The sequence below is a fragment of the Gekko japonicus genome, unplaced genomic scaffold (genome assembly GCF_001447785.1).
Source record: "Gekko japonicus isolate JY-2015 unplaced genomic scaffold, Gekko_japonicus_V1.1 scaffold1739, whole genome shotgun sequence".
NCBI lineage: Eukaryota > Metazoa > Chordata > Lepidosauria > Squamata > Gekkonidae > Gekko > Gekko japonicus.
In genome coordinates this window covers 113,194-125,267 of record NW_015166473.1, presented here as the reverse complement: position 1 = coordinate 125,267, position 12,074 = coordinate 113,194, and the positions used below count along the sequence as shown (strand labels likewise).

At 47.3% G+C, this 12,074-nt stretch overlaps 1 protein-coding gene across 1 annotated transcript in view; it reads right to left on the bottom strand.

The window, feature by feature from the left end:
* Nucleotides 1–558: 558 nt before the first annotated feature.
* SMAD7 (SMAD family member 7) overlaps nucleotides 559–12,074 on the bottom strand; it is a 57,474-nt gene continuing 45,958 nt past the window's right edge. The window contains exon 4 of the mRNA XM_015412114.1: nucleotides 559–1,112. Coding sequence (XP_015267600.1) covers nucleotides 574–1,112 — 539 coding nt within the window. The 3' untranslated portion in view covers nucleotides 559–573. The remainder of the gene's footprint in view (nucleotides 1,113–12,074) is intronic.

Genomic DNA, 12,074 nt, shown 5'->3' with positions numbered 1-12,074 from the left:
GCATCGAGATCGGTTTCCTCCGCAACGATGAACGGGGGTGGCCCAAGTGCACAAGAACTCTGTATCCAATGGTGCGTGCACGCATACTCCCAGAGCTGTGTTATGTTTGGAAAAGAATTTAAAAAAAACAAAAAACAACCCACCAGAAAATCCTTTGTATCCAAAAGGGGGAGCGATCCGGAAAAACCCAAGTTGCATCCAATTCTACCCACCAGGTTTGGACAATAAGTTAAAGGGGTTGCAAAACGGATCGGTCATGACACACGTTCAAACAAATTCTCATCCACTCCCCCCTCCCCCCAGTGCCTTCTTCTCCCCCTTCTGAGTTATTGGTCGTTCACACTTTTTAAAAGTTTTTTAAAAAAAACTTATCGAAATACCGAAGCCAAAAAAAAAGGAGAGAGAAAGAAAGAAAGAGAAATCTTTCCATAAGCTATTTCTCAAAACAGAAACAAACAAACAAACAAAAAAAAGTTTGCATGAAGAAAAAAGCAAGCACTCAGAAGGAGATATTTTAGCAGCAAAGTAAGTTATAAAATGTCATTGCTGAGAGTCCGGTTCTAGAGTCTCGCGTCATCGGTTATTAAAAATAACCTCTAACCAGCACGGGCAACTGCTGATGAACTGTCTCGTGTAGCACTGGCCCCAGCCCTTGACAAAACTGATCTGAACGGTGAAACCAGTCCACGGCTGCTGCATGAACTCGTGGTCGTTGGGCCGCTGTAAGCTGTACGCCTTCTCATAGTCAAACGCTTTGATGGAAAAGCCCGGGAACACTTTGTGAACCAGTAACGTCCTGGAGTCGGGGTTGTCCAGTGTGGCCGACTTGATGAAGATGGGGTAACTGCTGCGGTTATAAACCCAAACCCCGTCGACTTCCTTCGTCAGCTGGATGCCGTAGCCGATCTTGCTGCGGACTTTTTGAACCAGCTGGCTTTTATTGTCCGAGTTGAGCTGTCCGAGGCAGAAGCCGTTCCCTTGAGGTAGATCATAGAAGATATCCAGGGAGGGCTCTTGGACAGAATATAGCCGACCCACACGTGTCTTTTCTTCCCAGTATGCCACCACGCACCAGTGTGACGGATCCCCCGGCTCTTGAAGAACTTGGGAATCTAGAGGAGAGAAGAAACAAACAGGTGTCAAACCTTGGCATGATACTGCAGCGACAACAAAGCAGCATGCTTAAAACTTCTATGTGTGTGTGTGTATAAAGTGCCGTCGGCCCTGTATTTGGATGGGAGACCACCAAGGAATTCAAGGGTCATAACGGCAGAGGAAAAGTCCAGGTGGTCAGCCATGTCGGTCTGAAGCAGTAGAACAAATTTAGAGTCCGGCGGCACCTTTAAGACCACCAAAGTTTTATTCAAGGTATGAGCTTTCCATGTGCACGCACACTTTTTCAAATACATTGGAATGGTAGGTAAGGTTCAAACTTAAAGACGGGCTGGACATCAAATTAACATGTAAAACGTGATGAAGATGGGCAAAGACAAAACCAGAGAACAAGCTACGGTTATAAGGCCAACAGTTAGTTGTAAAGCAATAAATATGTCAAAATAGCAGATAAATGTGTAAAGGTGTCTTTTCTAATTGTGGGAAGTAAACGGATACTCGGCATCCTCTCCTCTCAGGCGCGGAGGTCGCTTAACAGCATTTTCTTTCTTTCTTTTCTTGCTGCATCCGCCTCTGAATTTGTCCTGACTCTAAATTTGTTCTGACACAGAGGAAAGCAATGGCAAACCACCTCTGCTCTTCCTCTTGCCTTGAAAACCCCACGGGGCGGCCCTAAGTCAGCAGCTACTCGAGGATAATTTGTACACACCCAAAGTGCCGTCAAGGCAAGAGACAAATGGAGGGGGGCAACCCTGGACTTCCCTGGTGGACTCTCATCCAAATGCGAACCGCGGATGACCCTGCATAGCTTCCGAGATCTGGCTAGCCTGGGCCAGGGCAGAACCTCTACAGAACTTCTTTGAACCCAATGATGAGATATATTCGATTGCAGTGCCTCGTTACACGTCAAGACCACGGGCTCCCCACGGGCTGAAGGACGGCTCCTAACTTGGTTGACCAGAGTGGTAGGAGACAGGCCGGATTCCAGAGAAGGGGGTCTGATTCAACTAGCACCACACGGAGACGTCATCCCGTTGCCACATATCTCGACTGTTAACGTGAGTGAAGGATTCACAAAGAACTGGATGAAACACACGGTGAGCCCTCGGCAAACAATGAAACCCAGGTCTAGTAGCGGCGGAACCGTAGCTACGGTGGGGCTATTGAGGGCTCCGCCCCCTTCCTTAAAGGGCCAGCCCCCTTCCTTAAAGGCCCCCCACTTCTTCCTAAAAGGATCCCTTTAAATGCTTTTGGGAAGCAGCAAGGCGTGGCACGTGCCCCTCTCCCTCCCTCCTCCAAAATGAAAGGGCCCTCCAGCTGATTGGCGATCCACATTCTCCCCGCCAATCAGTGGAAGGGCCCTTTAAATCTTGCAGGATGGGAGGGAGAGGGGCGTGCGCTATCCCCCTTCATTATGGCAAATAATGGCAGCCCCACCAGAAAAATATTTGCCCCACAAGCCACAAAATCCTGGCTACAGGCCTGAGTAGTGGATTTGGGCCTGATCTTCACTGTTACCATGACGATTTCCCCCACTGTTACAACTTACTCGATATTCACGGGTAAGTAGTGGGCCCTGTTCATGAATATTGTGGTCAAAGAACTAGCGGAAAACAGCAGACAGCGTATCTATGTGCCACCCGGTATAATCACTTTCTTCCTTCTCCACCCCCCTCCCCAAAGCTAAAACCCTAGATGTCGCTATCCCGTTTAAGCCATGAGTAAATCAATGGCAGATAAACATAATACCAAAAAAAAACCTGCTAATCAGCCGCAGACATCTTTTCCCGATGTCAAATGTGGGTAAGCAGGACTGACAGCTAGGTATCGTATGGACTAACCCGCTGCATACATCAATCTGTTCTTAAAAGCCAATCCCCAGTTTTGTTTCATATAATAAATTCTCCCTCCTCCCATCATTACGAGAGAGAGAGAGAGAGAGAGAGAGAGAGAGAGAGAGAGAGAGAGACATAAAAGGAAAGTTAAACGTCTCGCTTGGTCCAGACAAAAGGGGATGGGCAAAATCGTCTGCTATAATTTACAGGCCCTTATTTACGCCTATAGCCAGATCTCTGGTCATAAATGCTGAAGGACGCAGACGTCAGACTAGCTATAAATCTGATTGAATTGCAGTTAGACTGTGGTTTGTGGTAGCAGGGTGGAGACCGGAAGTCTTGCATTTGTTAGCAAAAAAATGCAGGGGGAGGAGGAAGGGGGGACGCTTCCCCTCTCCTTCTCCACCGAAGCCCTTCCCCTTCTTAACTCTTGTCTTGCTTGCTAGATAGGAGCAAAGACAATTATCTCAGGGCCGGAGGAATACACCTCCAACTGAAGATCCCCCCCCACCCCCCAGGAAAGCTGCAAAGCAACTTGCCTGCCACATTAGCTCCGGGAGGATTGGAACCGGTAAGATCACGGAAGGGTTCGACTGTGCAAGGAAGAAACAGAGGAGAAGAAACGCGGCTTGTTCCCGCCCTCCCAATCTTCCTTTAAAAAACCCCCCATGTTCCCGGTTTCTCAACAGCAGCCACGAGTATATAAAAAACATGTCTGCATTCCAAAACATCCTTTCCAACACCTTTCAACCCGCCTGCGCCTTCGTTCGCGTCTACTTAGAGCCCTGTTACGAGCGCTCCCAACGAAAACAGGGAACTCTGGCCCGTGTGACAACAACAAAAATCCACGTCCAGAGTAAACGTTTGGGCCTGTGGCGCTCAAAACACTTTCTTCCTTCGCGGCACAATAGAATATAAAGGAATTCTAAATAGGATAGAAGGTAGGCAGACAAACAGCTCCCCTCCATGGTGGCTGCCACTAAGGGATGCCAACCTCAAGGTGAGACCCAGGGACCCCCAGAGTTACAGCTCATCTCCGGAGTACCGAGATCAGTTCTCCTGGAGAAAATGGATGCTTTGGAGGGCGGACTCTGCAGCAACATAGCCCACTGAGGTCCTTATCCTCCACAGGCGCCACCCCCAAATCTCCAGGAATTAACCAACCCGGAGCTTGCACCCCCCCCAGCAGCTGGGGGGGGGCAGAACCCTACTTCCACATGACCCAAATCAGGGCTTTTCCTCTTTTTTGGGGGGTATTCACTGGTACTCATTATTGGTACCTTTGGGGGAGCGGTTCTCCCAAGTTCTGAGGGGGTAATTCGTGGAAGTCAGCGCAACCTTACACACAAATATTGGCACCTTTTTTTTAAAACCTAAAAAAGCACCAATCCAAATTATACAAAAATGTCTGCTCGCACATGTGGCCCATGTCAAAGGAGTCCCCCCCCCTTTAGCGTCAAGCAACCGCTACTGAGGGGGTCTCTCTCTGGTGGAGGGGAAGGACCTGCACGCTGCTGGCCACCAATGTGGCCGGCTAACTGCAGCTCTGTGGTGTCCGCCATGCCTTCTGATGTCGCCGGGCCTCCACCTCCCTCCCTCACGCAACTGCCTTTTCTTCTCCGTGCTGCAACAGGCCTACAAAGCCTTTCCAAAACTACCCAGAGTCTTTTTTGACCTGGCAAAATGTATTCTGCTTCCATTCAGCGTTATACTCTGTGTGTGTGTTTTAAAGGGAGGGGGGGAGGATCGTTTCATGCAATTTCCACATTTCGATGCCAGCTAGGAAAATATTTCCTCAGTGGCTTTGAGGCTGCCGCTTAAAAAAGAAGAAGAAGAAGAAGCCGAGCCAAATGTTTAGCGGTTAGAAAGTTAAAAAGTTTACGGCCACTCCCTGGGAGAAGAAAAAGAGGGGGGGAAGTCCTCAAAGAGCGGGAGGGCCGAGTTGGAGAGAGACCCCGATTTTGCCTCTCAGCTCTTTTCCCCCCACACCTTTGCAGCGCCTCACAATACTTTGTTTCATATAACCATCCCACTGAAACCTAGCACCACATTAAAGGGGGGGGGGAGAGAGAGAGCTGACTGAGAGAGAAGGAGGGAGAGAGAAAAGGAGGTTGGAGGGAACTCGTGGATCAAATTACTTTTAACCTCACTTTCCAAAACTACTTCAACATAAGACTTCCAAGGGAGGGGCTGCAGGATGCGAAGGGAGGGCTAGAAAGAGAAGCAAACGTTTCCTCAAGGACTCTTCCCCCCCCCAATCAAAAAAAAGAGGCAAGGGACCAGGCCGAAGGGACGTCTCTGTCTGATCTGGGGCACAAGGAAACTCTCTTTCAGACGGCAGCCACCCCACCGGCGAAGAGAGAGAAGAAAATCCCTCCGAGTGCATTCTTTCCCCTTTCATCTCCTGCACTTCGACAGTCCACCCAGCAATTTTCGAGACAGACGTCAGGGGAAGAGAAGTTTTCAGATTATGTTAATTGCCGGGCCTAGATAAATTGCAGGCTCCTCTCTCGCCTGGTTAAGTGCGCGCCGGAGAGACTTCCCCATTGTGCGTCCCATAAAACGAAGGATTCTACCACATAAAGAGGCTGCCCCCTGACAACCTCGAGAGCCAGATCTCCCTACGTGGGTGGCAGGACCAAAAAGATTATCGGCAGGCTTTGACGAGCCTTCGTGGAGTGGTACCCTGCCATGGCATGTGGATAACCCCCCACAGTAACCTGGTAGGGATGCCAGCCTCCGGGTGGGACCGGGGGGATCCCCTGGAGTTAACACCTCATCTCCAAACTACAGAGGTCAGTTCCCCTGGAGAAAATGGCTGCTTCGGAGCTCTATGGCAGAGTACCCCACTGAGGTCCCCGTCCTCTTCAGGCTCCATCCCCTGCTGGTGGCCAAGGGGAACCTGGCAACCTTATAAACTGGTGATCAGTTAAGTGATGGGGGCGAATATTGCCACCCCCTGCTTCCACTGATCAGGTGTGGTGAAGTTCTCCTCAGTACCTGGCAAGAAACTCTAGGCAACCAGCTTACCAGATGGCTACTGATCACTGTAGTAGGTTACTAGTCATAGGCTACTAGCCCTTACTGTGGACTTGAACCCAGGGAGGCCCAGATTCTAATCTTTGCCCTGCCGCAAAGTTCACTGAAGGGACATCTGCAAGTCGCTTTTCTTTCAGTTCGGTCTATTTTATGGGGCGTGGATGAAACGGAATAATGTCCTTTTGGTGAAACTTCAAACTTGGTGAGGGAAGGAGAACGTTAAAATGAGAATTTAAGAAGAGCCCTGCCGGATCAGACCAGTGGCCCATTGACTCCCAACATCCTGTCTCAGAAAGCGGCCAACCAGTTCCTCTGAACAGCCAACAACAGGGCATAAAGGATGAGGCCTTCCCCTGATGTTGCCTCCTGGCTCTGGGATTCAGAGGTTTAGTGCCTCTGAATGTGGAGGTTCCCTTCAGTCACCATGGCTAGTAGCCATTGATAGATTTACCCACCCCCCAATGTATCTATCTAATCCCCGTTTAAAGCTGTTGATTCCTGTGGCCATCACTACATCCTCAGACAGCAAATTCCACATAGTTCTGTGTACAGAACTATTTCCTTTTGTCCATCCTGAAACTACTGCCCATCAGCTTCATTGAATGCCCTCGAGTTCAAGTCTTTTGGGAGAGGGAGGGAGAGTTCTCTTGGCCCAACTCTTTCCACCCCATGCATAATTGTATAAGCCTCTATCATGTGTCTTCCCCCCCTCCCCCTTAGTCTTCTCTTAATCTAAACTGAAAATTCCCAGACTCCAGCCTTTCCTCATAGGGAAGGCACTCAAGTATACCTCATCTTGCGTTTACAGTGTTGTTTGTTTTCTACTTCCACAATGGCATTGCCCGCATTGTTTAACGCTATCATTTCTAATACTCTGTGCTTTGTTTCATTCTGTAATCCCAGTCTTATTACACATCCTATGGATCGCATGGGTTATGTCACCAGCCTTGAACCTAAATGAGAGCGGTAGGCTCTAAATAATGCAAATCAATCGATCAATCGATGCCAAACCTCAGCTTGCACTAATCCAAGTTCAGTTCCCAAACCGTCCGGGGTCCCCAACGTCCTTGCAGGCACCCCTGGAGCTCCGACACAGCACGATTGGCGCAGCAACAAAACGGCTGCCACGGGACACACAGCCAGCCACAAAATTGCCACTGCAGCCCACCCCCAACTACACAATGAAGACCCCTGTGCTGTGGTGGGAGCCGTAACGTTTTCCAAAATCTGCACAGCCAATCAAGGCTCCAGTGGCCAAAAGCGGCACCTGGCCCCACTCACCTGGCGCCAGGAAAAGACATCCAAGTTTAAAAGAGCCAGTTCGGTGTAGTGGTTAATCTAATCTGGGAGAATTCTTCTTCTTTCTAAATGTGGCACACAGTGGGTGCCCAGACACTGAGTGTATCGCTACACAGTTCAAAAACATGGAATCTACATTCAGGAAAGGTGCAACTGGAGAAAACTGTGAAATCTACCACTGTCTCACTGCGTACTGCCTTTAACTAAATGTCCCTGCTCTACTACCAAGGTCTTGTTTCCCTTGTAACTCCCTGTAAATCGGCTCTCTCTCAACACCGGAAGAACTTTCCAGCCATGCCAACCAGAGCCAAGTCTTTGCCACACATATTCCCGTGAATGGGTGCCACACCTAGCTATCAGAACCAAAGGGCAGATCAGTAACGTATCAGCAGATGATAGCAGTTAATCTGTATTTTCAACTGAATGCAATTAACCTAATTTGTTTATCGTATTCATATACACGGCAGGTGACAAAACTACTGTTTACTCTTCACGATGCAAGCAGTCCATGAAACACACGGCTGCCAGCCCTTGAGAACATCTTGGTGAAGAGGCTTGTTCTAAAGTTAGCTCTGCCAACCGGAGAACAAAGGCTTACTCATTCTAAATATTCATTATTTGTCATTGCTTTTAAAGGAGGGAAATCCGTTTTTAAAAGAGGTACCAAAACGGTTCTGTGGGTTTGGAAGGCTCGAGAACTAGCCAATCAGTGCTGCACATAAGCCTGCTTTGTTTGTTTTGCTGCAATTTTTGGCTCCCCTCTTCTAGATTTAGGGTTACGAGTTCTGAATCCAGTTTCGGACTCCGCACACAGGCAGATGATACTGGAAAGCAAAGGTGTTCAACAAAAGATAAACACCAACTGGAACTGGCAACAGATGCGATGTTAGCTCGTGGAGGCAATGCTTAGAAATCTCTTGGCAAATACCAGCCTTATAAATACGCCCGAGATAACAAAATACAGACCAAGAACAAAAGGACACAGTTTACTGTTATCAGGAAATCTACACATTTGGTCAGACTGTACGCGGGAATGATCTGACGAGGACAACACCCAAACAACTTTTCCTTCTAGCGCCACCTCTGCAATTGAGAGGGGTCCCATAAGAGTACTGAAAAAATTTACAGAGGCATCCAAGCGCAGGATCTGGAAATGTGGACTGTGTACATATGTACCCGTGAGCCTCCTGCCAGGTGTTCAGAACTCTCCAGGTGATTCTGACAGCAGCTGTCAATGGACTGATAGCCACAGAGTTACCCTTCCAGCCATCTTTGCACAGTCACCCAATGTGACTCGCATCAGTATGAGCATGTATGCAGAGAAACCGCTCCAAAAGAGGAATGTGCTACCTATTTTCTACAGGGCTGCTGTCAGCCATAAGCACACTTCCCTGTTGCATGCATCAATCATCCTCTCCTGGCCCCTTTGGCAAACAGAACAATATACACTTGGGAAACACACATGAAAAAGTCTTCAGGTTAGGAAGACCAATGACAGTTACCTATAACCTCGTTCAATGACATTCTGTGGTTGGCCCCGCCTCCTTGGGCAGCCATTTTGTGGTTGGCTCCGCCTTCTGCTACAGTCATTTTGTATGTGTGACTAGCACCCTATCTCAAAATTCCAAAGGTGTCCTCATGCTCAAAAACGATGGGGGACTCCTGGTTTGGAGTTGGCTACACCAGAAATAGACAGAAGGTGGTAGATGGTCCACCCACAAGCCATCAACCAATTAATCTCCAATGAGTCCCTCAGCCCTGCCGCTTGCTGGGATTTTTGTGTGCGCGTCCATGCAAAAAAAAAAAAAGCCAGCTGTGGACTCTGGTCCAACTCTGCAAGGTTCCTGTATTCTTCTGAGCCGAGTGTGCAAGAGCTCTCTTGCTGAAGGAAATGGAGGTGGGTCTTGCGGCATGAGACCAAGCGATCCCACAGATTATATGTTGCTCTAACTGTCTTAAGGAGATCCCATGCGATCTTGCTTTGTAAACAACATGTAGTGGACTGCAGGGATTCTAGTTCTTTTTTGTTTTCTTTTTTTAATTTTATAGTAGACCACACAAGACCGAAATCAACCAAGCCAGTTTGGTGTAGTGATTAAGTGTGCAGACTCTAAAATGGGAGAACCGGGTTTGATTCCCCACTTTTGCAGCTGTTGGATGACCTTGGGCAAGCCATAGTTCTGTCAGAGCTGTTCTCTCAAGGACAGCTCTGGAAAGAGCTCTCTCAGCCCCACCTACCTCACAGGGTGTCTGTTGTGGGGAGGGGAAGGGAAAGGAGTTTGTAAACTGCTCTGAGACTCCCTTGGGTAGTGAAGAAGGGCAGGGTATAAATCCAATCTTCTTCTCCAATTTATGAGATCTTGGCTAGAAAAATCCTAGTACTTGGTCATAGCATCACCTCAATGTCTGGATTTATCGACTTCATTTATACCCTACTTCTGTCCCCCGTGGGGACCCAAAGCGGCTTACAACGTTGCCCCCCTTCTCATTGGTACTCAAGAGTAAAACTCACGAACAACCAGCTCTGCACACGACTGAGACCTAGAAACCTGAACTTGGCACACAGCCACTTGCACTATTTTCTCCATCCTTTACTTGCTTTAAGAAAAAAATCCTTAACACTTGTTTGAGCAACACTGCTTTTAACTTAAGGAATATTTCACTGGGAGCATTTGGCTATACAATCGCAGGAGAATATATAGTTGACCAGAGAGAAGTACTACTGGACATGTGATTGTACTGGAGGTTTCATTTGTATTTTTGCCCAGTGGTTAAACTTTGGAACAATTGTTTTCTGGTCTGTATTTCATATTTTGTATATGTTTGATTGTATATATTTTTACATATTAGCCAATATGTTCTATTTGCATTAGACCTCTGAGGAAGGCCTGTGAAGGCCGAAACGTGTTAGGTCTATTTCATCAGCCTTTGCATATTTGTATTTTTATATTTGTACATGAGGTATGAATGGGCCCTTATTTGTTATTTTAATTTGTGTTTAATAAATACATGTATATTTTTGTATGTTTCATAATTAGATTTTTAGAATTGGCCCTCTTCTATTCTTGACTAACCTTTTCAGGTTCTGAATTCTAGGTTTTAGGTTCAGGTTTTTTTTTCCCTTTTCCCTTTTTTGTTCCTACCTGGTATTTTTGGCCACTGTGTGACAGAGTGTTGGACTGGATGGGCCTTTGGCCTGATCCAACATTGGCGTCTCTTATGTTCTTATACACAACACTATAGTCCACAATCCTTATTCCTTTACCAAAGACTTTGATTATTGCGCCACCGAGCTTCAGATCTGAAATGAATACGATCAAAAGATTCAACAGAGCTGTTGTTTATGCAGAAAAGAAGCAAAAATGGCTATTTTTTTGGTTCAAAAGCACCTCTTGGCGTCCAAAAGATGGTGACCTCCACAAGCCAGTGTGTCTAGGAAACTGAATCTCCCATGTCCTTCCATTGTGATTGTACAAAACGGCTCAGACAAAAGACTCCAAAGAAACAGTCGGGCTGTGGTGTCAACACGTACTTAGGGAGTACTTAATCTGTGGATTATTGACACCACAGACCATAACATCTCTTTAGGAGCCATTACGGGCGATCATGTCAATGGGTGCTTATGGGGCCTTTAATCTGCAAAGATTTCACAACCCAGACTGTAAACTGGTTCCTGTCTCTAATTAGGAAGTTCTTACTATTCAATACATGAAGGGACCCTACTATGAGCTAAAGCATATTACTTAAAAAAAAAGAGAGAGAGAGAGAGAAACAATTCCCATCTGACTACACAAATGCCCTCTGAATAGTACTCCTTTGTGCTGAGAACAAAAGGGAAGGGACGCAGAAATTTCATAAAATTTATTCTTCCCTTAAGGGGAAACATGGGAGTAATCAGATCTTTGCTATTCTATGTCTGTAAAGTCTGTGGAATCTGCATTGGAGCTTACAGGTTATTTGCACTTCCAATTTAAACAGCAAGTTGCTAGTTCTCAGTGTTGCGGAGAGCGATCTGAGAACAGGTCGGGATCTCCTTGAGGTGACCTGTAACGAAGACCCATGTGGCGCCATCTGTGACCCATCAAACCGAATGTGTCTCCCTAAGACACTTATGCCAGTTTCCACTGCCCAACAATATCCACCCTGTTTTTCCAAGCTTACTCTCTGCCGTATGTAAAGCGGGAATCGCATTCAGCTTGTTGGGTCCCAATCAGCGTCCCCTCTAAGCTGAGTTCGTGTGAGCTAGCTCACAGCTTTTTAGCCTCCCGCTCACCCATTTCTGTGCTCAGGAAGGATGGCTCCAGGGGCAAACTGATTTATACAGTCGCCCACAATCACTCGCTCACAACTTTAATGCCAGCAGCTCACAGAGTAGAATTGCTGCTCACAGGACTCCACAGCTTAGAGGGAGCATTGGTCCCAACCTGTGTGGGCCTGAAATGACCCAAGGTCTGATGTTAGGATGGGACCTCTCACCACATCACACCTACTTTTGGGGAGAACTTTTCCAAACTTCCACTAAACCATGAAGCCAGAAGTAAATGAAATCCCCAGACCAACATATCTGAAGGAACGCCTCTTCCCGTATATGCCCCGAAGAGCACTACACTCTATGGGTCAACACCTCCTGGTAGTCCCTGGCCCGAAAGATGTCTGTCTTGCCTCGACCAGGGCCAGGGCTTGTTTAACTCCAGGTCATATATGTTCACTGTTTCTCTCCAGTTTATCAGGACATACAGCCTTTCCTATAACTTAAACTTTTCTTTACTATACATTCAGCTTTTAGAC